This window comes from Quercus robur, chromosome 8 (assembly GCF_932294415.1).
Source record: "Quercus robur chromosome 8, dhQueRobu3.1, whole genome shotgun sequence".
Taxonomy (NCBI): Eukaryota; Viridiplantae; Streptophyta; class Magnoliopsida; order Fagales; family Fagaceae; genus Quercus; species Quercus robur.
In genome coordinates, this window is record NC_065541.1 from 19715767 (window position 1) to 19743465 (window position 27699).

At 32.4% G+C, this 27699-nt stretch overlaps 1 protein-coding gene across 1 annotated transcript; it reads left to right on the forward strand.

The window, feature by feature from the left end:
- The first annotated feature begins 5792 nt into the window (after window positions 1–5792).
- LOC126693925 (lupeol synthase-like) lies at window positions 5793–27235 on the forward strand. Its single transcript, XM_050389980.1, has 19 exons — window positions 5793–5869; window positions 6137–6365; window positions 7190–7375; window positions 7517–7606; window positions 7843–8031; window positions 10353–10437; window positions 11344–11510; window positions 11605–11793; window positions 11935–12048; window positions 13171–13290; window positions 13546–13668; window positions 13943–14041; window positions 14180–14236; window positions 16686–16732; window positions 16879–17022; window positions 17199–17376; window positions 19309–19389; window positions 26478–26561; window positions 26989–27235. Exons 2-19 carry the CDS (start codon window positions 6168–6170, stop codon window positions 27097–27099), a joined length of 2262 nt encoding a protein of 753 aa, XP_050245937.1. The 5' UTR covers window positions 5793–5869; window positions 6137–6167; the 3' UTR covers window positions 27100–27235.
- The last annotated feature ends 464 nt before the right edge of the window (window positions 27236–27699 follow it).

The window sequence follows — 27699 nt, forward strand, 5'->3', positions numbered from 1 at the left end:
TTTTTCACTAAACATCCTCAAGTCAATTTTATTTTGATTAGGACATTTTTTGGTCTTGATCCTTAAATTTTGAAGCTTACTAATCATTCTTGTTTGGTTGTGAATAGATTTGACGGAGGGGAATGGTCAAAATCAAGCCAAAGAGCTTTTTTTTTTTTTTGAGGTATATGTCCTAAACTTTTCTTTCATTTTTGCTTTTAATCTTGCTTTTGATCTTGTTTATTTGCTTTGTTTATGTGTTAGTATGTTTGTTTAGTTTAGGTTTACATTGTATTTACACATGCTAGGTTGCTAGATTTGTTATTCTTTAGTTTTTGTTTCTGCTTTTTGGGTTAGGGTTCTTCAAGGCGTGCCTGCGTGCGAATGCTTTTGCATGCGTACGTAGGCTCAAAGGATGCGTACGCATACAACTAGCTTGCGTATGTAGGCCTATGTTTGTGCACGCATACTCAAGCCCAGAAACCCTAATCTAAGTTTTTCTGCTTCTGTTTCTTTGTTTCTATTACATAATATGCCTTTGTTTTGACATTCTTGTATGTTTTTGAGTCTCTGTTCCTCTATTTAATTACTTGTTTTTCCTTTGACATGCTAGATTAGGGTTTCCTCTTTATTTCTTGCTTTGATACCATTAACATGCATATAACATGATCATGCATTAATACCATGGGTGCTAAGATGCAGTGAAGTAGGTTATGCATTGATTTGAACGTGGAGTTTTAGGATGAATATGTATGTTTGAATTTTTTTCATGTCTAGAAGTTTGGGATATATTTGTTGATTGTTGCTTTACTGCCATGCCTAACTTTTTGCCATGATTTGTTTTGCTACCTTGGATGATGTGATATGAGATGCCATGATAGATGAATGTTAGGTTTGGGATGAAATGCCATGTTATATGCTTAGATATATGCTAGTGTGTGTGTGTGTGTGTGTGTGTGTGGATGCAATGTTGAATGTGCCTTTAATAGGATTAAGACATAGGACACAATAAGTGGAAGCCGACCCACAGCTCAAGAGGTTTTGGGTACCTAACACCTTCCCAAGACCGTACCTAAACTCCGAACCCGTATTCTAGTAGTAAGACTAGTCTTTCCACGTAAGGGTGCTATATTCATGGTTCCTAGACCATAAAACTAGGTGGCAACTCCTTGTGTTTTCTCCACCCTAGTCCACTCGGCCAAAGCATACTCCCCATAAAAGGCGGGCCAACTATGCGTTGCGCCCACAATTCCTTACTATTTTCATGCTAGACATTACTTACTCTATGCACAGATTAAGTCAATTTATGTCTAAGCCTAGAGAGCCTTACCTCAAGGCAGCATATAGGGTAATTCGATATCTCAAAGGAACCCCAAGTCAAGGGCTGTTTTTTTCATCCAAGTCCTCTTTGAATATAAAAGCATTTGCTAATGCAGATTGGGCAGCATGCATTGACTCAAGGAGATCCATTACAAGTTATTGTATTTTCCTTGGTGATTCTTTAGTTTCCTAGAAATCAAAGCAAAATACAATGTTAAGATCTACAGTAGAAGCATAATACAGAACAATGGCAATTGTAGTGTGTGAAGTGACTGGGATTTTGTATTTGCTTAAGGATTTGAATGTCAAGCATGATCAAGCTGCCTTACTGTTTAGTGATAGTCAGCAACAATCATATAGGCACTAATCTAGTGTTCCATAAGTGTACAAAACACACAGAGATAGATTGCCACATTATAAGAGATAAAGTGCAAGCTAGTGTTATAAAGCTCATGGACATTAGGACACAATCCCAGTTGGCAGATCTCTTGACAAAAGCTTTGAAGTTGAACCAATTCTCTAGTCTTCTAACTAGGATGGGCATTCTCAATATTCATTCTTATGATGTCCATCCTAGGGGGGGGGGGTATCAGAAGTTAAAGAAATAGAAGGGAGAAGTATGCAGATCAGAAGTTGCAGAAGTTGTAGAAAAGGAAGTTGCAGAAGCTATAGAAAAGGATGTAGGTTAAACGGCGAGTAGTTTGAGTAGTCTTGAGCAAAGCTACATGTGGTTTAACCCTTGTTAAGTGAGCACGTGAGAAGCATAAGTGTACTTAGTTGTTCTTCTCTGTTTTAGTTAGTTACAAGTCATTATTAGCTATTAAGCAAGTTAGTTAGAGCAGTTAGTCTCTCCCACTCTCTGGATTGTATATAAACTATACTATAAATCATTATTTGGTAGTTAATGAGAATTGATTTTCATTCTTAAGAAATTTTTATATGGGAATTGAGGATTTGGTTGTTAGAAAAGGTGATCACAATTATACAAATATTATTCATCAAAAAATTAAACAAATATTATGCAATAGTAGAAATACTATTACAACTTATTTATTTGTGGCGTAGTAGTAGGAAACCCTCGTGGCCCACCATCTTGCAAATTTGAGTAGTGGTAAGCTCTATTATAGCATGGGTAGTCTCACACTATTCATGAGTAGAGTTTAAGTAAGTTGAGATAGTGACCACACCAGCAAGCTCCTATTTTTCATTATAAAATTAAAATTTTGTTCATTTGGTCATATAGATTATTAATTTTTAGATTGTATTATGTTTTTTTCTTTCTTTCTTTCTTGAGTAACGCAATAAATATAACAAATTTCACCTCATTTTTTACAATAGTTGAGATGATAAGTTTTTACTAGTTTTTATTTGAGCCTGTTAGATTTTAGACCCTTGTAAACACAATTTGTTTAACCTAATTTAAAGCCAAGTTGTTACTTAGTTCAATTAAACAGATCTAAGTTAAACAAATATTAATCATATCACAAATAGCGGAAAAATAAAGAACACGGCGATATAATGACCCAAGAAGAACAATGAAACTGTCCAGTTTCAAGGTAAAAATCTTGGGGAGGATTTAACCTAAAAAGTCTACAAGGCAATAATTCACTAATAGAATGGAAGTTTTACAAAAGACTTAAACCTAAATCTTATGCAACCTCATATAGTACTTACTCACGTGACCACACGCAACTCCAAATCTACGAACTCTTCTATTATGAATCTATTGCAAACAAATTCTCCTGTTTGTGACTTTGAGTACCCTACTCAAAGGTTTAGCTCATCAACTTTGGTTGACTTGATTGGCAATAACTTATCTCCATCGGTACTTGTAATTGGCTCTTCTCTCTAGTAGATGCTTGTTGAGTTAGAAGGTTACAAAACCTTACAGATCTCAGAAGAGTAACTTAAAAGACATAGAAAATGTATATTAGAGTTTCTCTCTTATACCTAGCAGTGTTGGACTCAAACTCTAAACGTTTTGCTAGCTTTTGGGTCTTATTTAAAATTTGTAGAATTTGTGTCTCGATCAATTGAAGAACACACTCAATCAGTCGAGCCTAGCAATTTATGAATTCTTCTTTCTGTAGCTTGTATTTTCTTGAATCTTGACTTGTATCAACTTGAGCAATGTCTAAAACTCTTCAAAGACACTAAAATCTTATACTAGACTAGTTTTTGTACTCGGTTTACCAACATACAACAAATTTAGTTCATAAACATTTAATCCTAAATATTTAGAACCTAACAGAGTCCGCTACTAATATCATTTTTTTCCCTACCACTAACAACTTGCCACTCTCTGTCCATGTACATACTTATTTATGGGTTCAAGTTTCATTCTTAGTTGTCAAATGGTGCATGAAGAAATAGTGTTGGCTCCATGCTATAAGCATTTGATGTGGTTGCCTTGGGCCCCAAGTAAAAAAAGGCCCTCAAATTATAAACAATTGAGTTATTTCTTTTATTGTAATAATATCAATTAAGCTCAAATATTAACCAACAAATAAAATAATTTTTTTATCAAATGAAAAATAAACAAAAAATAGAGAAATATTACGTCCACAAAATTTTTCACAACACTTTTGCAACAAATCCTAAATAACAGGCTGTTACAAGGTATTATTGATAGCAAAAAAATAATTTTAGTGAAAGGTTTAAATAGAAAACAAGAAGCAACTTAACACCTAGGATTTATTGTGAAAAATATTGTAAATGTAGCACATCTCAAAAAAAAAAAAAAAAAAAAAAAAAAAAGAGCAATACACAAAAAAATTCACAGTAGTTAAGTTAGCAAACTTTTATTAGTTCTCATTTAGGTCCACCACTAACATCAATCTTTTACTTATCATGTTACATCAATAAGTATAAAAAAATTTGTCAAATATTTTGTGTCTATAAACTTTCTAAAAAAAAAAAAAACTATACAATTCATATTAATTAATAGTAATTTTGTATATAAAATAAGATAATCGATTTTTTTTTTTTTTTTTTTTGGGAGAAAGTAATCGATTTTTACTTTAGGTCTCCAAATGCAAGCTACCCTGTGGAAGAAATTGAATTATATGGATTTCATTTGAGTGCCGCCCACTTTTATTAAAAGGCCTCATTAAATGAGGTATTTGACCGAGCCCTTAAATGGTAAGGTTTCCTTAATTAGATAAACCTTTTTTTCTACTCCAGCCGACTTTTGTGCATAATAATAAATACAAAATCGGCTATGACCGAGCCCTTAAATTGTAAGGTCTCCTTGATTAGATAAACCTTTTTTTCTTCTCCAGCCGACTTTTGTGCATAATAATAAATACAAAATCGGCTATATTTATGAAGATGAGTGTGCTACCCGCGGGAGAAGCAAGAAAAAGCTCCAGAATTAAAAGAGAGGCAAGGGTTGGGTCTAGGCCAACTCAGCAACTTTGGGGTTTTAGGTGAAAATTTTATACCAAGTTTTTCTTTTTTTTTTTTTTTTTTTTTTTTTTGAAATGCAAAATTAGTAATTAAGTTTTTGTACTTAAGTTTTTCTAACATTTCTTTTTTAATTGATAATATGGTTAATTTCCTTAATCTTTCTTGTAACATAATAAATATTAAATAAAATTTTATTAACTTTAGTTTTGAAAAACTTCTTTCTGCAAAATAGGTATTTTAAGTAATATTCTATAAACAATATATGCATTTGGAAAAAAATCTAGCATTTTTAAATATGTAAGTATATTAATTGTTGTCTTTTCATTTATTAGCATAATTAGTTACAATATATATATATATATATATATTTTTTTTTTTTTTAGAATGCTAAGTATTTTTAACACACATACGGGAGAATATTTTTTTAAAGAAACTTACAGTGATGTATATCCAAATAGGTTTAACTCTTAGATACACTCAATAAATTAATATTACTATAATACAAATGGGTTGATATGATATACATCAAATTATTAATTGGTGTGATAACTTATAATAATTGATAAAGTAAAAAATAAAAGTCTAAAAGGTACGTGTAGAAGGCAGTGGGTGTTATGCCATGAGTATACATTGAGATTGAGTATGGCCTTTGTGTGCCAGTGTACTGTTCTGTCATTGTTGTCAATTGTGTGTGCAATGATAGTGTACCGACTAAAAAAATAAATTTTGAAATAGTGATATAATGGGGGCATTTTTAATCTTCTGCATTTTATGATACAATGAGGTCTATTTAATGCATTTTATTGATTAATAAAAGGATTAAAAAAAATACTTTTTCGTAATTAAAATATATAGATAAACATTTTATATATATATATATATATCTTTTTTTTTTTTTCAAGTGGGGTCTCTTTTTTATTTAGGAGTCTTAGACGATTGTATCAGTTGCATTTATAATTGAACCGCCCTGATTGGATCTATTGCACAATCAATCTGTTAAGACGTAGGTATGGATCAATTATATCATACTATATAAAGTCATAGAGAGTAAGAAAGAGGACAGTGCAGTTTTTCTTTTTTCGGAAAAAAAAGAAAGAGAGCCATATTCGGCCATAGAGAGAAGTAAACTGTGAGAGAAAAAGTGAGTTTTTGTTTACTCAAGGTAATCTCTATTCCATTTATATTGATTTTCCAAACACAATCACAGTGACCCATATCATTAGATGCCAAAAATGTAGTGTCCACTTGTTGGTTGTTGACTTGTTGCAAATAAAAACACACTTGAAAACTATAATTTTTTTTTTTTTTTTTTTTCACGAGAGGTTAAAAGCTAAGAAAATTGCAACATTGTGTTTATTGGTAATTCTAATGATTGGTTATCTATCTTTGCAACTACATAATTTACACTCTTGGATAATTGTTGTTACAGGGGCTAGCTATCTTTCTATTTCTAAAAGAAAATGTGGAAATTAAGGATTTGTGAAGGTGGGGGGCCTAGTTTAATGAGCTTGAACAATTATGTGGGAAGAGAGTATTGGGAGTTTGATCCGAATGCAGGAACATCTGAGGAGAAAGCTGAAGTTGAAAGGTTCCGTGAAGAGTTTCAAAGGAACCGATTTAAAACCAAACAAAGTGCAGATCTTCTCATGCAAATGGAGGTGCAATTTAGAAACTATCTCACATTTTTCTCCTCATTTGTCTTCAACTCTCTTTCTTGAACTCTAGTAGCGATATGGTATATTCCACCAAAAAAAAAAAAAAAAAAAGAAAAAAAGAAAAAGAAAAAGTAACAAAGCATCTCTTTATGAGGACCTTTGAATTGGTTTTTTACCCTCCGTTATTTCGCTGTAAAATGTTTTACTGAAAATATTTTTAGCATTTTACCGTGCCTTTTTTATTTATTTATTTATAAAATCTGGATAAATTTAAAAATGTTTTTGGTTGATTATAAAAATCATTTGTAAAATGTTTTATCTTTAAGAACTTGAAATAATATATATATATATATATATATATTTTAAATAGTCGCCTCTCCCGCTATTTGGTGGCTGGATCACCAGTCCGATTGGCGGTGAAGCTAGTGGAGGTGATCTGATTGCTGGAGTCGCCTGTCTTGGTGTTGGGAGATGTTAATATTTATAGGTCGATGTCACTGTCCTTAACAATGGTGCATCCCTACACACTTGATCTCCACCTTTTTATTCCTATAAAGGAATGTGTGATAACTTCCCATAGAGGAGATTTGGTTGACGCAATGCAATTCTTCAAGAAGATGTATATATGATGCATCCTATTCCTATATGAAGAGTGCAAGACCTTCATTTGCACCTCACTCAAATTCTCTTCTACATAACTAGATTTTCACCCTCATGGGATTCCATTGCTTTGTGACAAACAATTTCAACTCTGCGATTATGAATTTTTTTCGTTTCAAATTTGATTTAATATTTCAACTCTACAATTATGAATTTATTGGTTTCAGTTAAGAAAGGAGAATCCCAGAATTCAAATTCCACCACCGGTGAAGGTGAAAGACTTGATAGATGTGAGAGAAGAGACAGTGGCTATCACATTGAGGAGAGGTCTTGGCTTCTTGTCCTCCATTCAGACCCACGATGGCCACTGGGCTGGTGACCTCGGTGGCATGATGTTTTCAATGCCCCACTTTGTTAGTTTTGCACTCCTCCCTTATTTGTTTAGTTATCTCTATTCTCTTTTTTCTAGTACATTTTGAAAACTTATTGGAAGGCTAAAACAATGCTTAAATATTTGAAGAAAGAATAAGTTTGTAAAATATTTCGAGATGCAGGTTATAGTTCTTTACATCACGGGATCTCTTCATTCTGTTTTATCTTCAGAACACCAAAAGGAAATTAAGCGCCACACATACAATCACCAGGTAATGTAGATGATGTGAAAAATTAGGTAATTGGCATTGTAAAGGTTATTTACTTAAATTGTTAGGCCAACTCATGAATTGTTGAATGGATTCAACCATGGGTAACAGTGTTGCTTTTGCTGTTGGTCGAATAAATCATTATCATGCAGAGTATATCAATGTATACATGTTAATAAATCATCTATGCTCACTGACACAAATTAATCTCCTTAAACAAAATGGAATACCTATTGCAGAATACAGATGGAGGATGGGGTATACACATAGAGGGACAAAGCACCATGTTTGGTTCGGTTCTTAACTATGTTACCTTAAGGTTGCTCGGGGAAGAACTTGAGGAAATGGCTGTGGCCAGAGGTCAAAAATGGATTCTTGACCATGGTGGTGCAACTCTTATACCATCTTGGGGAAAGTTTATTCTTTCGGTATGAATGCTTCAACCTATTTATTTATTTATTTATCTTTTTTAATATAGTTTTTTACAATGTTATAAAATGAGAATGTTATAATGTAAAAATTATTAGGTATTCCAGGAGTATGATGACATGATATTCCCTCCTCTCATATATATGGTTGACCTTACAATGAATTTAATTAGTAAGACTCACAATAAATGCGATAAGAAGGAACACCACGTTACCGTACTTTAAGAGTACCTAATAATTACTTGTTTTAATGAACTTCGAAGAGAGAATGATTCAAAAAGAAAAATATTTATTATGGCTATTTTCTGGAAATTTCTTTTTCTAAATGATGGTTCTTCTTTGTTGGGTTCTAGATTGATCCCAGTTAATTAATTCAATTACTCAAATTGATTAATTAGATCAATTACATGCAATAAGCACAAACGAATCAATAAATAGCCCAGAGGGCAGTGGAAAATAAATTGACACAATGATGTGTTGACTAATGGGGAAAACCTCTCACAAAGCAAAAATCTCATCGGGTGATTTTCAAATTATCACTCCCAAGAATCACTAATCAAAATCAAGAGATTATAAATACAAGGAATCTTACCCTAAACCTAGTCTATTCCAAATTGCCTACCTATAGTAAAATCCTTACACCAATTCCCAATTGGTCTTGACTTTGTAGAGATTTCTTCCCTTTGCATGGATCTCAATACATGACTAATTTCTTTGCACAAATCTCCAAAACGTGATTAACTCTTAGTAACTTGAAGCTTATTGTTGGATGCAAAGTTCTTCAATACACTTGAAGAGAAGGAAGCACTTAGTCACAAAACTCTAAGGCGCATAAGAACACAGTAACTTCATAATAAGTGTATAGATTCTCTATGTGAGTCTTTGTATGTGATGACAACTATAAAATAATCATTTTATATCATCTAGTAGTTTAGAGAATGGAACCCTAGCTTGCCAAGTCATCATGGGCCGAAAATCATTTCTGGAATTTTTGGATCTGCAAAGCTCGATAGATCGAGTAGTATCAAGGGGTATCGAGGTTCATCAAGTCTCAATAGCAACTTGGATTGAGCTTGTGTCGAGCTTGTGTTGAAGTTCACAATTTTCAACTTTTCACACTTGTTTCTTTGTACAGTCTTCATGTCTTCTATAATACCACTTGTCTCATATATAAAATATACTTCATGATATTCTAGAATCCACTTAAAACTACCCAAATACAAGTAAATTAAGTACATTTTTTCAAATGATATGCCAACTATTGAAAAATATGACCCTAACATCCTCCAATAATTTAACTCACTTATAAATTGTTACCAGCTTATGTAAAAGATCGATTATTGGATTAGTTTATGCATGGTAGATTATTTTTTTGAACTATTGCTTTTGTTTTTCTTTTTTTTATAATCTTAGTTTAGATAAATAAGACTAGTAATATTTGCTTTGAGAGAAACCTAAAGCATTGTATCCATCTGTAATGAAGAGAGTATATAATAGATCATCCTTATTGTTGGAAAAAAAAAATATATATATATATATATATATATATCAAAACTCCATAAAATAATGCCTGTAGAATTGACAAGCATTGCGTCACAAAAAAAGGGATGGATATGCCCTAACTTAATGATGACTTAATAAAAAAAAATTTAAAAATAATCCATTATATATATGTAGTTTTTTTTTTCTTGAGAAGAAAGCTGTAAGTTTTATTAAGAAACAGTAGCCAACTCGGCTTGAATTACAACTAAAAGGTGGAGTGAACTATCCTTCATCTACACCTATGAAAATTACAACTAAAAGGTGGAGTGAAATATCCTTCATCTACACTTATGAACCTGTGACATGTAAAACATGAATAGCAAAGTTGTGAGCTACAAAATTACCATCACGGCATACATGAGAGAAACAAATACTCTGGAAAGATTCTGTAAAAATTTTAACATCCTGAACCTAATGACTGAAAGAAGCCAGCGAAGAAACATTGTCATTTAGGGAGGCAATGATAACACTCGAGTTACCCTCAAGAATCACAAAAACTACTCCAATCTCAAGAGAAAATTCCAAAGCACTAGTTAACTTAACTGAAAGTCGTCAAAATGAAATTAGTATGACAAAATAAAATAACTTGATAAAGGTGTCAAATTGAACAAACAAGACGATAAAAAAAAATTTAAAAAAAAAAAAGATTTATTCTTTTTTTTTTTTTTTTTTTTCCTTCTTCTTATGGCAGGATACACATCAAATACAAATTCAGATTAATTCATGTTTTACCCTCATTGTTGACATATTGAGATAATATATAATTATTGATATTGTAGGTGCTTGGAGCATATGAGTGGTCAGGTTGCAATCCAGTGCCTCCAGAATTTTGGCTTATACCTTCATTTTCTCCCTTTCATGCAGGTATCAAGAAGGGACATTAAATAATTTTTACTACATTTATCGTTAATAAAAGAAAGGATTAGGGTATGTTTGGTAACTATTTTTTCCCCTTATTTTCTGTTTTTAAAAACAATTTTCTATTTTTTGAGACTAAAAAATTTGTTTGGCAATCCAAAATAGACAAAAAACAAAAACTGTTCTCAAAACTCAATCTGTGAAGGAAACTAAAAATATGCAAAATGTTGCATAAAAAAATAAAAAATAAAAAACATGCAAAATGCTATTTTCAGTTTCTAATATTCAAAAGTCAATGAAAATACGTATTTAATTTAATGAATCTATCTCATTTAATGAGTTAGCTTTAGAGTTCACATTCTAATAATAGCATATTTTAGTATTTTTTTTTTCTTCAAAAAACTATCTTTTTAATTTCAACTAACCAAACATGTTTTTTATTTCAAAAATACAAGAAAATTGTTTTTTCTTTATATTCCCAAAAACAAGTTTTTGAAAGTAGAAAACAAAAACTATTATCAAACATAACTTTAGTGTCTTGGTCTTTAACGATTAAAGAAAAAATCTGGAGTTCAATCTCTGTCTACACCAAAACCCAATTAATGTCTTAGTCTAATAATACAGAATAGAATCATCAAAAGCAAACGTTATAAGTTGAAACTCTAAAAAAATAAAAAAGGATCTCGGCTTAATAAAGAAGACTTTTTCCCCAATCTTTTCTTGCTTAGGATTGGTTGTCAATCTTTTTTGTTGTTTGTAGTTATTTTGGTATGGTGCTTTTAGTAAGCTTCATTTCCATATCTAAAAGCTCTATAACTAATTAAAATGGCGCTTTGTTCAAAAGACTAATCGAGTACTGTTCCAACGATTAACTGAGTTCTCTTTTATAATTCTTTATCTTTTGCATTGTAGGGAAAATGAGTTCTCTTTCTCGTTTGATTTATATGCCAATGTCATATCTATATGGAAGGAGGTTTGTTGGTCAAATTTCCAGCCTGATTCAGTCCATAAGACAAGAAATTTATATTCAACCTTACCACAAAATTAATTGGCAAAAAACTCGAAATATGTGTGCCAAGGTAGGCTTAACGATGGGATTTCAAACTCTAAAAAACTGATTCTCATGAAATGTATCCAAGTATTTATTTGGTAATATTAAATTTATTATGCTAGGAGGATCTCTACTATCCACACCCTTTAGTGCAAGACATGCTATGGGAATTTCTATATAAGGTTGGGGAACCTCTTTTTTCAAGTTGGCCCTTCTCTATACTTAGAGAGAAGGCTTTAAAAGTCGTAATGGAGCATATTCATTATGAAGAAAAGAACAGTAGGTACCTTTGCATTGCAGCAGGGGAGAAGGTAATTTTAATTAAACTTGTGGTGTGAATATCTATAACATTGGGTAATTTAAAATGAGAACAATCATAGCTTGTGCATATTATAGCTATTATGAATTGAATTTGAAATCTAAATATTGTACATTGATTACTTAAACTACAGGTGTTGTGCTTGCTAACATGTTGGGTTGAGGATCCAAATTCAGAGGCTTATAGGTTTCATCTTGCTCGAGTGAAAGATTACTTGTGGATTGCTGAAGATGGGCTTAAAATTCAGGTGATAATCATGAAATTAAATGCCTTTTACTTTAAGGTCTTCTATGTTAAATTGTACTACTAAAAGGTATTAAGCTTATTATGGATCTATATACTTCTAGAGCAAGAAAAACAATCCTAACCCTACTTGTTGTGCAGATGCTATACAATCCTACTGTAGGGTTTGTTGGATTTTAGACCCTTGTAAACATAGTTTATATAACCTAATTTAAAGCCAAGTTGTTACTTAATTCAATTAAATTGGTCTAGGTTAAACAATTATGAATCATATCATACATAACAGAAAAGTAAAGAACACAACGATATGATGACCTAGGAAAACTAATGAAATTGTCCAATTTCAAAGTAAAAAACCTGAGGAAGATTTAACTTTAACAATCTATAAGGCAAAAATTCACTAATAGAATGGAAGTTTTTACAATGGACTTAACCGTAAATCTACTGTTACCTCATGTAGTAAGTACTTACGTGACCATATGCAGCTCCGAATCCATGAACTCTTCTATTATGAATCTGTTGCACACAAACACTCCAGTTTGTGACTATTAGAACTCCATTCAAAGGTTTAGATCAGCAACACAAACTCTCCAATTTGTGACTTCGAGATCCCCACTCAAAGATTTAGATCATCAACTATAATGTTTAGTGATGGCAGCAACTTCTATAACACCAAATTTTGAGTTTCTTCAAAGAATATTGCTGGTAGAAGATTTAAGAGAGTTTTGAGTACAAAAACACTAGATCTACATAGGAGGCACATGATGCACTCTTCTCTCTTTTTAAAAAAAATGTGTTTAGGCTTTTCTTTAAATACTAGGAGAATTAGATTTGAAATCTTAATCACTTAATGGGCTTAATGAGCTATTGGGCCGAAATTAAAATCTGCAGAAACGCATTTCGATCGGTCGAACTTAGCATGTTTCGAATTCTTGAACTTACAACTTCCTTGATCTTGTATTTAGACTTGCAGCATCTTGAACATTGTCTAATATACTTCAAAGACACTAAGATCTACACCTAAACAAGTTTGTATTCACAGTTTGCCAATGACGAATATTTCAATATGTTAAATTTCTTAGCTTAAATAAGTATGACTATAACGTGTAATATGACTTAATTATAGGGTACACCTTCTCAAACATGGATCACTAGCTTTGCTATTCAAGCAATCATCTCTTGTGGTTTTACCGAAGAATATCGGTACTCTCTCTTGAAAGCACATGATTTTATAAAAAATTCACAGGTATGTACAATCTTATAAGATTTTTTTTTTTATTCATTAACATCTTTTCTAAGTTTGATAACTTTACGTGATTTTTTAATAGGACTTCTTGTGAATCAATAAAATATATTAGTTAGAAAAAAAAATACTAATTTTAATATTAATTCTTGGTCATTTATACTATTTCGCACTCTAATTAAAATTATGATTTACTATTCTTCATTCTACGTACCTCTCAAGTCCTCAATTCATACATTTATTTCGGTCACTCACAAGGTCCAAAGAAACCCTTCAGGTGATTTCACCAAAATGTATCGTCATATCTCTAAAGGTGCATGGGTATTCTCAACTCCAGATAATGGGTGGCAAGTTTCAGATTGCACAGGGGAAGCGCTAAAGGTAGAAAATTTTGAATATAAGTATTAATTAAAAACATATATACAGTTCTTTAAATGTTATCTTTCCTGAAAGATAATTAAATTGGACCATGTGATTCAATGATCAATGCAACCAAATAATTAGATTTAATTGTAAAATCCAATACAACATATAAGAAATTGTACCTTTAATTTTGCGCTAAGCATTATTAGCTATTTAGGAAATTTAGAGGTTCTACTAACAATGGCAATCAACTTTGACTGTTCTCTTAATTAATTTCCTTCCAATTTCATAGGCTGCTCTAATGCTTTCGAAAATTCCATCGGAGATTGTTGGAAGAAAATTAGATACAAGATGCTTGTATAATGCTGTTGATGTCATTCTTTCTTTCCAAGTAAGCAGAACCTTTTTTTTCTTAAGTAAACACTATACACTCGCATAAATAGTTATATACTATATATGCTCACATCCTTGTGTTAACTTCAATAAATGATGAGGATGATTAATGATTTTTTATTTAAAACATACTCAGAGTAATAACGGGGGGTTTTCAGCATGGGAGCCGGTTAGAGCACCTAGATGGTTTGAGGTACTCCTGATTTATTAAAGTACTTTTTATTTTAAAGAGTAATGTTAGAGATACTATAAATTTTATTACATTAAATGTGTAAACTGATGTGTCACAAATCATACAAAGAAAATTCAAATAAAACTGATTAGTATTTTGGTCTAATGATAAAGAGCTATCATCAAGAGTGGACAGTATAGGTTGAAAATCTCTCAAAAAAATTCAAATATACATTAATTATCACATCAATTTGTACTTTTTATGTAATAAAACTTGTAATATTTTTAACATTTCCTATTTGATATAAGTATGGCTTTTAGTCGTAACTTGTTTTCCTCATTTCATTCATCTATAATCTATATTGACTTTTGGCTAACCTCGTAATATGTTGTTTTCCAAATTTCATTCATCTCCAATTTTTCATTTTCGATAAATTGCTCTATACTTGAAATGATATTTATTCTTAATGTTTTATCTATGATTATATCTATTCAATAATAAAAATTGTTGTCCAATACACTTCATTAGATTTGGGAATTTATCCTCCTGAACAAATTATGTGAAAGCATTAGTGGCAACAAAGCACAAGTAAATTCAAATACATATTTCATTGACCAATATAGCATAAACTATGCTATGTTTTCAAAAAGAATTGAATTCAAAATAAGTATCTGAATTTAATTCGAAAATCCAATATAATTCAAAACAATTATGTTATACCCTTTAGTTATTATACCATCTTCTCAGTTCTCACATAAAGGAGGGTCTAATATATAGAGTCCACTCTTATGTGAGAAAGAGGGGATACTATAGTTGGTACATGTAGGAAAATTTTTCTTTTGTAAAAAAACTTACATCAAGGAAAAATATGTGGATCCATTAGGGAAGCAAATAAAGTCTGTAAGAAAGTTTCCAAGTCTCACAAGATTTAAGATTTTTTTTTTCTCTGTATATGTATCTTAATTACATAATTTTGTTCATGTAATTGTACATTTTAGGAATGCAATGGGCCTCAATATTAAATAAAACTAGCATGTAACTCCATGCAAATGCATGGATACATTTAAAATTAAACAAAATTTTTATTATAAAAATATAAATAATTAGTCAAATTATTATTTAAAAAAAAAAAAAAAACACATAACACATGCATTCATGCCTACGTATAGATACATTTAAAATTAAACACAATTTTATCATAAAATATAGATAATTAGACAAATTATTTTTTCAAAGTAAATATAATTAGTCACATATTAAAATTCTTACCTAAATTTAATACTATTTATGATAAATTGTTTTCTAATTTTTAATAAATAGAACATGTGGTGATTTTTATTTTATTTATTTTTTGAGAAAAATGTGGTTATTTTTATTGAGTATATGTAATTGTTTTTTTTTTTTTAATTTTATCATTCATTAATATTATATTATTAGTATTTTGCATTCATTAACTCACTTGACACAGATTAAAAAACTTAAGTAGACACATGACACATGCTTAAGTGGATAATTATGATGTAGTCCTCACATAAATTTAGACACATGCAAAATTGAATTATAATTTCAAATTCTAATTCAACTTTCTCTAAGTTTTACCTATTAATATATATATATATATATATATATATATATTTATATATATAGATGACTTATAAATTTGAATTTTTTTTAGTTATATGATTATGTTTTTTATGATTTATTATATTGGACTCCTCGTTTTCTACACTAAATTAACTAATTTAGCATAAAAATTTTAAAATTTAGATTAGATGAGACACGTGGCGCAAAATTAAACTCTAATTGAAATTCAATTTTTACACTAAATTAAATCACTTGGCACAAATTTCTAAAATTTAGATTAGATGAGACACGTGGCGCAAAATTAGACCCTAATTGAATTTCAATTTAAAATGTAATTGGATTTTCTCTCTACTTTACCTATTATTATATACTAGCTCGTAACCCCATGCATATGCATAGATACACTTAAAGATGTACAATAAGATGCATAATATAATTCTTATATATATAATTTAAATACAATTGATAGTCATTTTTATATTTTGTTAACTCTTTAAAATAAATTGTAAGGATATTATTAAGTATAAAATATAAATTGTCCATGTTATTTTTTAAAAATTTTTGTGAAACATTTTTTTTTACAATTCATTTATTCTAAACTCTTTGGTTTTTGTATTTAATAACCCACTTGGATGAATATTTATGATATGGTACCACATTTGATTCTAAAATTAAGAAATAAAACTTTTTTAGAATAAATAATTTAGGACACATGGTGCAAAATTAGAACTCTAATTTGGAATTCTAATTGTAGTTTCTCTCAGTTTCATCTATAATTATAATTATAATTATTATTATTATTATTATTATTATTATTATTATTATTATTATTATAATTGCTTTAACTTGTGTAATTTACTTACAAAGTATTAATAATGTTTATCAGATGTTTAATCCAACAGAGTTCATGGAGGATGCTTTGATTGAGCGCGAGTATGATATCTAAACCATTTTAGATTTTTCCCAATTCATTTTACTGTAAATTGTCATTTGTTTATAAATTTTTTGGCTTTCAATTTTCATTTGCTGAAAGAAGTATCATTTGTTAGTCTGTTTTATATTGTTCTACCTTTTGTTAGGTATGTTGAATGCACGTCATCAGCAATCCAAGCTTTGGCACTATTTAAGGAATTGTACCCTGAATACCGCGCAAAGGATATAAAAACTTGCATTACAAAAGCGTTAGATTACATTCAAATAACCCAAAATCCAGATGGATCATGGTATATATTGTGCATCCTATTCCTATCTCTAAGAATCATATTTTTTAGGCTTGAAAAGATATTATTGTTTTTATATTTTATAAATATGGTAAAACTTTTTTTTTTTTTTTTTTTTTACTATAACAAAATCCAATACCATCAATGGAAGTAAAAGAACCAGAAAGTTATGTGTACAGGTATGGATGTTGGGGAATTTGCTTCACTTATGGGACATGGTTTGCTGTAGAAGGATTGGTAATGTGTGGGAAGAATTATAATAATTGCCCTTCAATTCGCAAGGCTTGTGATTTTTTACTCTCAAAGCAATTGCCTGATGGAGGTTGGGGAGAAAGCTATTTATCAAGCCAAAACAAGGTAAAAATTTCTTTTACATTAGTAACGGATAACTCAAAAACTTCCTAAAATCAAATATGCACAATTTTCTTGACTACGAAAATATCATTTATTTAATTTTTTTATATACAATATAGAATTTCTACTCTAGAGTAATTTAACTATATATGTATGTAAAGCTCCCTCCTAAAGACTTGAATCTCGGACCTTGTCCTCCACACCCCACAAGCACTTATACTTATAAAATTACCAACACATCAAGGATGTGCAATGGTGCATCATTTAGTTTCTTAACCTATACAAATAGGTGAGAATTGTAGCCAATCACTCTTTTTTTTTTTGAGAAAACGTAAGTCAATATTGTTAAGGTAAATCAGATTGGAATACAACCTCCAACTCACTAGGTAGATCTTCTACCCATACATCAAAATCTGCAGATGAAACCGCTCTCCTAGCTAGAGCATGTGCCAACTTATTACCATCCCGGCGAACATGCTGAAATTGACAAAAATCTAAGGATAAACTTTGATTGCGCGCATCTTCAATTATATTCCCATACAGAGTGTTACACCTCTCCTTTGCTTTCAAGGCCTGCACCACCCTCAAACAATCCCCTTCCACAATCACCTTAAAAATACATAATTCTTTTGCAAACACAACAGCTCAGCAAGCAGCTAACGCTTCAGCAGCTTCAACTGAGTTAGGCTTCCCGATTTTCTGACTTAAGGCAGCTATAACATGGCCATGACAATCTCTGATCACCACTCCCAAACCTGCACAACCCAAATCTTCAAATATAGCTGCATCAAAGTTTGCTTTATAGAACGTATCCTGAGGAGGAATCCAGCGAGCTGATGTACCTCCAATTCTCGGCCTGACATCCTATTTTGTTGCATCCAAAAATTCAGTCACCAAATCTTTTGCTCGTGCTCCAATCTCATGAAGTGGCCAAACGGATTGATTCTCTCGCAAGCGGTTTCGCCTCTGCCACAAGCTCCACGCAATTGCAGAAAACCAAGCCACATGAAATCCTGACCCTTTTCGCAACACCTCCTCCAATAAGTCAAAAAACGTTCTAAAACCTTTTCTGTAATACTGGACGAAGCAGAGTTCAGAGTTCAGACTTCCACACCAATTGGGCATGCTCGCATAGCCAGATACTATGCATGAGTGACTCTTGAGAATCTCCACACAGTTCACACGTCTCTTCCACAAGTAAATGCCGAGCTTTCAAATTTTGTTTAGTGGGTAGCGAATCTCTTGCAACACGCCATATAAAATGTCGTATTTTATTCGGAGTTTTGATTTTCCAAATGCTCTTCCAAACCTGATGTGAATTTCGGAGGAGGACGAACCTGGTTCTTGCCTGCTTTCATCCTCAGATAGCATATGATAGGCACTATGAACACTATAGTGTCCATCTGGAGTTAATGGCCAGATCAGTAAGTCTTCTGTCCACCCCTCACTAACTGGGATATTTTTAATCAATTCAGCTTCCCAAGGCACAAAGGTCCTCTCCAACAGCCCCGAATCCCAAATCCTTGTACCTAGATAAAATAAATCCTTAACACAAGTCACAGTGGAAGCAAGTTTTGGTGAAATAACTCTACCATTAGGTTGGTCAGGCAGCCATCTTTGACCCCAAATAGCAATGGAACTCCCATCTCCAACTCTCCACATTGCACCTCTATGTACTACATCACGCGCCTGCAATATACTCCGCCATGCATAAGAGCATTTAGGTCACTCTTCATTGCTCCAAATATCACACATGTAAGTCATTTATATGTGTAGCATGTCACTACGCCAACCTTAATCAATATTGGAAAGAGCTTTATGCTCTATATCCTATATCACTTTCACTTAAAAAAATGAAAAAAAAAATAATAATAATAAAGAAAGAGGTTCATTCAAATTCTTTACTTACAAATGTTACATTGTTCAATGAGACAGGTATATACAAATATAGAAAACAATCGTTCAAACTTGGTACAAACGGCGTGGGCATTGTTGGCTCTTATGAAAGCTGGGCAGGTGAGTCAAAACTTATTTATTTGATAAAGTGAGTCAAACTTATTGGCTATTGCTTCACTAAGAGTCACTATCACATTATATATCATGCTTTATATATTCCAGTCATTTTATATATATACACACACACGGTGATTTATTAACAAATGGGAAAAACCTCTCGCAAGGCAAAAACCTTACCTGATGAATTTAAGATCACCACTCTCAAGAATCCACTAATCAATAATCAAGCGATTACAAATATGATGGAATCTTACTACTACACTGGTTTATCCCAAAATACCAACGTACAATTGAACTTTTGCTCCAATATCCAATAGGACTTAATCTTGTAGTAGCCTTCTTTCCTTTGATGCACAAATCTCCAATTTGTAACTAACTCCTTTGCACAAATCCCAATACGTAACTAACTCCAACAAGTTAAATGATTGTTGTTGACTGCAAAGTTTTTCACTTTATCAATAATGAAGATCAGGAAGTACTTAGTTACAAAATCCTGAGGTGCACAAATGTAGTAGCTTCACACAGAATATATGAGTTCTAGGTCTTTATTTTCGTACAAAATGACTTTTAAAATGTCTTATATATGACTAGGGTTGTGAGAAAAGAAACCCTAATCAAACAAGTCATCATGGGCCGAATTTCAAATCTGAAAATTCTAAAATTGTAGATCTCGACAGATTGAGCTTGTGTCGAGCTTCTCCATTAATCCTCAATAGCAGCATCTGTCGAGCTAGTGTTGAGACTTAATGAACCAGTTTTTCTTCACTTGTTTCTTGGATCAATCTTCATGTTTTTAATGAAACCACTTGAAAAGTTTTGCAAGAAGACAGATCATGGTATGAAAGACTTGCAACCTATCTTAACTGAAACACTTAAACAAGATCCATCAAGGCATCAAGTGTGAAATAGTGACAAGTTATATAAATTAAGAAACATGTGTATAAAGAAAGAAAAGAAACAACACATGTGAGATAAAGGTGACGAACATACATCATCATCATATATATAGAAAGAAGAAGTACAATATATGTAAAAGGTCACAAGACCAAGGTACATGTAATGAGAACTATACATCAAAAACCTCACTATATATCTCAACACACTATCCCCCAATCACTAGAATAGCTCTCCCGTTAACAACATGATTATTCTCATAATCAAAACTACTCCCCATTTTTGTCACAAGTGACAAAGAATGAATCACTGAGAAATAGTCATCTTATCATCACTAGCAGAGCCAGAAGCATCATCACTCTTATCATCTCCACCATCAGAAGACTCCTCTGAAGGATCAAGTGAGGGAGGAGCAAAACCACCAAAGCGTGACCGACGACGATCAATGTGGCCAATCTTGGTGTTCATTTGACACATCTCATCAGAAAGATGGTCAAGACGACTACTAAAATCAGCACGCATGTGTTGAAGCTGATTTATGATGGCAGCAAGAGATGCCTCTACTCTAGAAGAAGAAAATGGGGCAAAAGAGGAAGAAGGTCGAGAGGCATAGGCAGCATCCTCAGCAGCACGAATATCAGCCTCCTCCTGCTGAGCAAGAGTAGACTCCTCACGAAGTCGCTTGGCCTTAGCGGCCAGCTATGCATCACTCCTCTGTAAAGATTCCCGACTAATGGTACCCATAAAAGGAAAGAGAGGGGTAGAAGGAATAGGAACATGCATGTGTGTGAGGATGCATGTGATAGCTAAAGAAAAGATTAGCTTATCACATGTAGCAGTGTCTTGATAGATATTTAGCATAGATACTATCATGTGTAAGGGAAAGTCTATAGTGAGACCCTCCAATAGAGAGAAAAGAAAATGAGCACGAGATTCAATGACAGTGTTATAATGAGACTATGGAGTGAGAACAAAGGTCATCACCATATTAAGGATCATTGGACCCTTAGCAAAGTCGTGTGATGAAGTTAAGAAAATCACCCCACACCATGGATTTCTCATAAAATCATGAGGCCAACTCATCTCTAGAGATAGAATGGAGACGAGATGACTAGGATAGTCCGGATGAACTACCCTAAGGACACGTAATACCTTAAAAATAAGCTCCGAATTAACTACAATATGTGTTCCTCTGAATACCATAGTATACTGAGGAAAAGAGGTATGGATAGCGTGTATGTTGAAGTAGAACTTCTGTATAAACACATTGGGATACCTTGAGGGTTTCTCACAGAGAGATTCCTAACCCCAAGAGCTAAACACACCAGGAAGAGGTATGTCTGGAAAATCAGATAGAATGACATGGCGTTCAGAGTGAATCGCCCTATCACAGAAAGTTCTCATCAAAATCCTTTTGGGATTTCAAATCACAGAACCTATCTTAAATAGAAACAAAAGGAAGAGAAGAAGAAAATAAAGAACCACGATGAGATATCAAGTTCTTCGAAGGAATAGATTTCCTAGGTGCCATGTTAGAGAAGCTAAAGGAGATAACATAAGAAGAAACATAGTAGAACAGGTTCTCAGGAACAAAATAAGAAACCTTAAGGGGTACTCCTAGAATGGATTTACCTTTATCATGCTTGTCCTCACTAACAATTCCAATTTTGTGCTCAGTTATCTTAGGTTTATCATTAGAAGCCGGAGAAACAAACACCACATTATTCAAAGCACTATAGGAAGTACTACAAGAAGAGAGAGAGTGAACATACCTGAGACCGGTTTTATCAAATACAGCCTTTTGGATATTCAGCATTTCATCTAGCTTAGCACTTGAAGTTCTTTCCAATTGGGCTCTCACCTGAAACAACTCAGCATCCAGTTTCTTGGGCTTCTCAACTAGGAAGTTGTTTTCAAGCTGCAGTGCTCCGATGGTTTCATTTGCTTCATCAAATTTAATGGAAAGTTCCTTTCGTTCCAACTCCACTTCACTCAACTTCCTTGTGGCTAGCCTATAAAGCATTTCATGCTTCTCAAAATTCTTGTACAGCTTTGAGTAGGCAGTATGGATATCATATTTCTCATCCATCCCTTCAAACTTGGACTCCATTAGATCCTCTTCCTCATCAATCAGTGCTTCGGACTCCTTGGATGAATCAATAGTAGTTGTGAAGGCGTTGACTATTCCTTCTTGATCACTATCCTTTGAATTTCCTTCTAGCTCGGTATCACTCAAGGTGGCAACTAAGGCTTTGCTCTTGCCAATTGGCTTGAGAAACGTAGGACATTCTTACTTCATATGTCTGTACCCTTGACACCCATAGCATTTTGGACCAGCCGAAGTGTTGCTACTTTGTCCAACTTCTTTGGATTCCTTCTTGAATTTATCTTGAGACTTAAATTGAGAAAATCTAGACTATTTGCGATCCTTGTCATTTGCCTTGACATTCGCATTCTTGATGAACTTTTTGAATTTTCTGGTAATGTAAGATTTGAAATTTGAGTTCTCATCTTCAGACAATTCATCTTCTTCCTCATTCTTGGATTTTAGAGCCATATTCTTGCTCTTGCTTCCCTTGCCAATCCTTACTAAACCTAATTCATTAGTTTGTAGATTCCCAATCAACTCTGCCAAAGGAATGGTGTCAATGTCCTTTGATTCTTCTATGGCAGTGATCTTAGCATGGAATCGCTCTAGAAGAGATCTGAGTATCCGTTAGGTTCTAAGACTTTAGGAACTAAATGTATTAGAACTTCAATGTATAATGTGTTGGAAAACCATGATCAAAACTTAGAGTCTAGATTTAGGCTGCTCAAAGTGTATTTATTTGTAAAGTTGGAATCAAGTAATTGCAGGATTTATTTGTCTAAATCTACAAGGCTCGATCGATCGAAAATTAGGCTTGATCGATCGAACCTCATGCAGATTATTTTTCTACAGAATTTTTCAACTCAGTCAAGCTCGGTTTGACGTGTAGGGTTTTATATTTTACTCCAAGTATAAAAGGAAAAATCCTAGCTACGTTATAAAAGGTTGTTGATATGCTGTGTGTTGAATCTCTTGTGAGATCTAGAGGTGTTTACCTTCATACACACTTAGGGTTATCAAGATTCATGTCAAGAACTTGGTGATCGCTTCAGTTGCTGCATAAATAATTTAAATGAGATCTGAAACCTTTGAGTGAAGTCTCAAAGTCACAAGTAAGAGAACTTGTGGTTGCAGTGGATCAAGGAAAGAAGTAGTCCATGGACTCGAAGCTGTCATGTGGTCGTGGTAGTAAGTTTTCTACTCGTGGTAGTAAGTTTTCTATTCGAGGTAGCAATAGGATGTTAGTGGTCTAAGTCTTATTGTTAAAACTTCAATTCAATCATAATGGATCTGTTTTACCTTAAGGATAGCTAGGTTAAATCTTCCTCAAGTTTTTTACCGGTTTAGTTTTCTTGGGTTATCATATCTTTGTGTTATTTAATTTTCTACATTATTTACATGATATGATTTGAATGTCTTAACCTAGATATGAATAATTTATCTAAATAATTTACTTGGCTAAATAACTAGGTTAAACAACGTGTGTTTTAAGGGGTCTAAAAATGTACAGTTTCTTCCTCACAATTTTAGGCTCTAGAATCTATTCAACTAAGTTAAAGGCAAAATTCACTATGTCCTTGAGCTTGGCATAGAACTCATCGAACGCAACATCGTCAATCATCCTTATTTCTTCAAAGCTTGTGGTAAGCCTTTAAAGCTTTGAATCTTTTACGGCCTTGGTACCTTCATAAGTATTTTGAAGGATTGTCCATGCTTTATTGGCTCTCTCAGTGGATGAGATCTTCTTAAACTCCTCATTAGTACAGCACTAAACAAGGCATTCAAAGCTTGACTGTTAAAATTTGTAGTTTTGATCTTTTTCATCATCCCAAGACGTGGGTGGATCAATAGGTTTGGTCCATCCAACCTCGACAACTAGCCAAACCTTTTCATCTAAAGACTTAAAAAAGGCTCTCATGCGTACTTTCTAGTATGCATAGTTAGTACCATAAAAAAGAGGAGGTATAATCAAAGATTTTCCACAATCCATAACAATAGAAGTCAATAGATCACATAGTAAAGATTAAAATCTAATCAGAGTGTGCTCGCTCTGATACCACTTGTTGGGTTAAGATAGATTGGCCCCGGTTAATTAATTCATTTACCTAAGTTGATTAATTAAGTCAAATTACATGCAAATCATGGAGGCACCAACAAATCACCAAATAACTAATATGCTGCGGAAAATAAATTAACACGGTGATTTGTTGACAAATGGGGAAAACCTTTTGCAAGACAAAACCCCTACCGGATGAATTTAAGGTCACTACTCCCAAGAATCCACTAATCAATAATCAAGCGGTTACAAGTATGAGAAATCATACCACTACCTTGGCCTATCCCAAAAGAACAACCTACAGTTGAACCTTTGCTCCAATACCCAATTGTACTTGATCTTGTAGTAGCCTTCTTTTCTTTGTTGCACAAATCTCTAATCTGTAACTAACTCATTTGCATATATCCCAGTACGTGACTAATTCCAGCAACTTAAATGATTATTGTTGACTGCAAAGTTCTTCACTTCATCAACAATGAAGATTAAGAAGTACTTGGTTACAAAATCCTAAGGTGCACAAATGCAGTAGCTTTACATAGAATATATGAGTTCTCTGTTTCCGTACACAATGACTTTTAAAATAAGCCTTATATATGAATAGGGTTGTGAGAAAAGAAACCTTAATCAAACAAGTCATCATGGGCCAAATTTCAAATCTAGAAATTCTGAAATCGTATATCTCGATAAATTGAGCTTGTGTCAAGCTTTTCCATTAATCCTCGATAGCAACATCTGTCGAGCTAATGTCGAGACTTAATGAACCAACTTTTCTTCACTTGTTTCTTAGATCAATCTTCATGTCTTTAATTAGCCAAGTAGTTACTCAGATTAGATACTCACCAGTTTGTTATATTTAGACCCATGTACACTCAGAGTAGTTTAACCTAATTAATTAGCCAAGTAGTTACTTAGGTTAATTATTCGGATCTAGGTTAAACACAATCATATTACTTAGTGCAAAAAAGTAAATAAGACAGTAATATGATTACCCAGGAAAACTAATGAAACCAACCGTTTCAAGATAAAAAACCTGGAGAGGATTTAACTTAATCTATCCTTAAGGAAAACAAATTCACTATGATAAAATAGAAGTTTACAATAAATTTTCTTCTTAAAATATAATGCTACCTCTTGTAGAACTTACTCATACGACCACGTGCAGCTCTGACTCCACGAACTCTTCTATATGAATTTGTTGAACACAAACACCAACATTTATGACTTTGAGATCCCACTCAAAGGTTTCAAATCACTGTCAGTAGTTGATCTTTTGCAGCAACTTGGTTCCGCTAGTTCTTGATTGTAGATCTCTTGATCTGGCAAATGCTTGTTGAGTTAAAAGGTACAGAACATCTCAGATTTCATAGGAGTAACTCACAAGAATTTCTAGAACCACTAAAATGTAGTTAGGGTTTTCCTTTTATACCTAGAAGTGTTTTACTTGAAACCCTAAACATTTTTGTTGTGTTTGAATTGAAATAGAATCCTGTAGAAAATCCTGTCTGCAATTTTCGATCAATCAAGGTTGAAGTTCAATCGGTCGAACTCTTCAAAATTGAATTCTCCTTTTTACAGCTTGAATGTTCTTGTATTCTGACTTGTAACATCTTGAGTATTGTCTAATCAAACCTTAGACTTAGGAATCTATATTTATATAAGTTTGTGTTCACGGTTTGCCAATTGTTCTAAAATTTTAGAACCTAACAATAACCATCCCATGTACAAAATGTTTAATTTTAAAATTTTAAGAACTTTAAAATTATACACAAAACATTAGTTTATAGACCAAAAACTAAATAAATTCTGATTGATACAAAATCTGATATAAATGTTAAAAGCATAGAAAATATGTTATTCAATAATGGCATTTTAAAAATTTTATTAATTTAATATAAATTTATTAGGCACTATACATTATAGAAGAGCTACGTTCATTGTTACTTGTTTTTCTTTTTCATTAAGGAAAAAAAAAAACCTTTTTTGTTCGTCTTATTTTTCTTAATAACTAGATAATGTGTCTTTTTTTTCTTCTTGTTTTTACTTACACAGGCTGAGGGGGATGCAACACCTTTGCTTCGTGGCATAATGTTATTAATAAATGCACAAAATGAGATTGGTGGCTTTCCCCAACAGGTAAAACTTAGTGTCAATGTTTTATGGGGAAAAAAAGACAACAATGTCTCCCTTTTCTTTAAAATGTAACAATGTCCCCTTATCTTTTTTTACTTTTCGTTAAAATAACTGAAACTTCAAATTTTTGGAAAAATATGTACGGACTTACATCTTATTAAATGAAAACTAGTAAGGTCATTATTAATGTTGGCCCCAAACTCTTTTTTAAAATGAATTTTCAAATAATTTTACGGAAAATATTAATGGAGGGTAAAGTGCTGATTACAAAAAGATAAGGGAATACATTGTTACATTTTTTTAACTAAAGGAAAACATTGCAATTGACATATACTTGACGGGAGAACACTGTCATTTACCCTTTATTTTATTGAACTACATGATTTCTTAGTATTTATTTTATGTGGGTGTTAATATATATTTGTCACAGGAAATTACTGGAGTTTTCATGAGGAATTGTGTCCTGAATTATTCATTGTACAAAGATATCTTTCCCATATGGGCACTTGGAGAGTATCACAAGCATATTCAATTTGCTTAATATCTATGACAGTCAATGGCAATGTATTGTGTTTTGAGCTCAAAGACCTATAACCTTTTCTTTCTCATTGTTTCCTTTTGATTATGGAAAAGTTCATTTATCGAAAAATAAAGATCAGGACAAATTCAACCTTAAGAATTTGTGAATGTCATTGTGGTAAGAATAATTGAGTAGTCTATTCTGAATGTGATATAAATTTTAGTTTGTGTCTGTGGGAATTCACATCTAACTTGACAACTATATTTTTTTTTTTCCTTTCTATCCAATCTTATTAAGACAATTTTTTTTTTTTTTCTAACCTAAAACATTCATGTCAATCCCACCAAGGAGGCACAATTCGTTTTGATGTGATTAATCACATATTTCTAATTGATCTAGTATTCAAACCTACTTCAAATGGAAGTTAGGATCACCAAGCCTATGCTAGACTGGAGTAAAGTTGGTTTCAAACAAGAAAAATAAAATTAGTCATGCATTGGGATGGTGTTTGACACCTCACGTCAAGTAATCGATGGTCACCTCGTTTAGACTATTTCTCCTAAATTTATTCCACAACAAATAAATAATATTATTGGTTTAGATTATGGGGTATAAGTACCG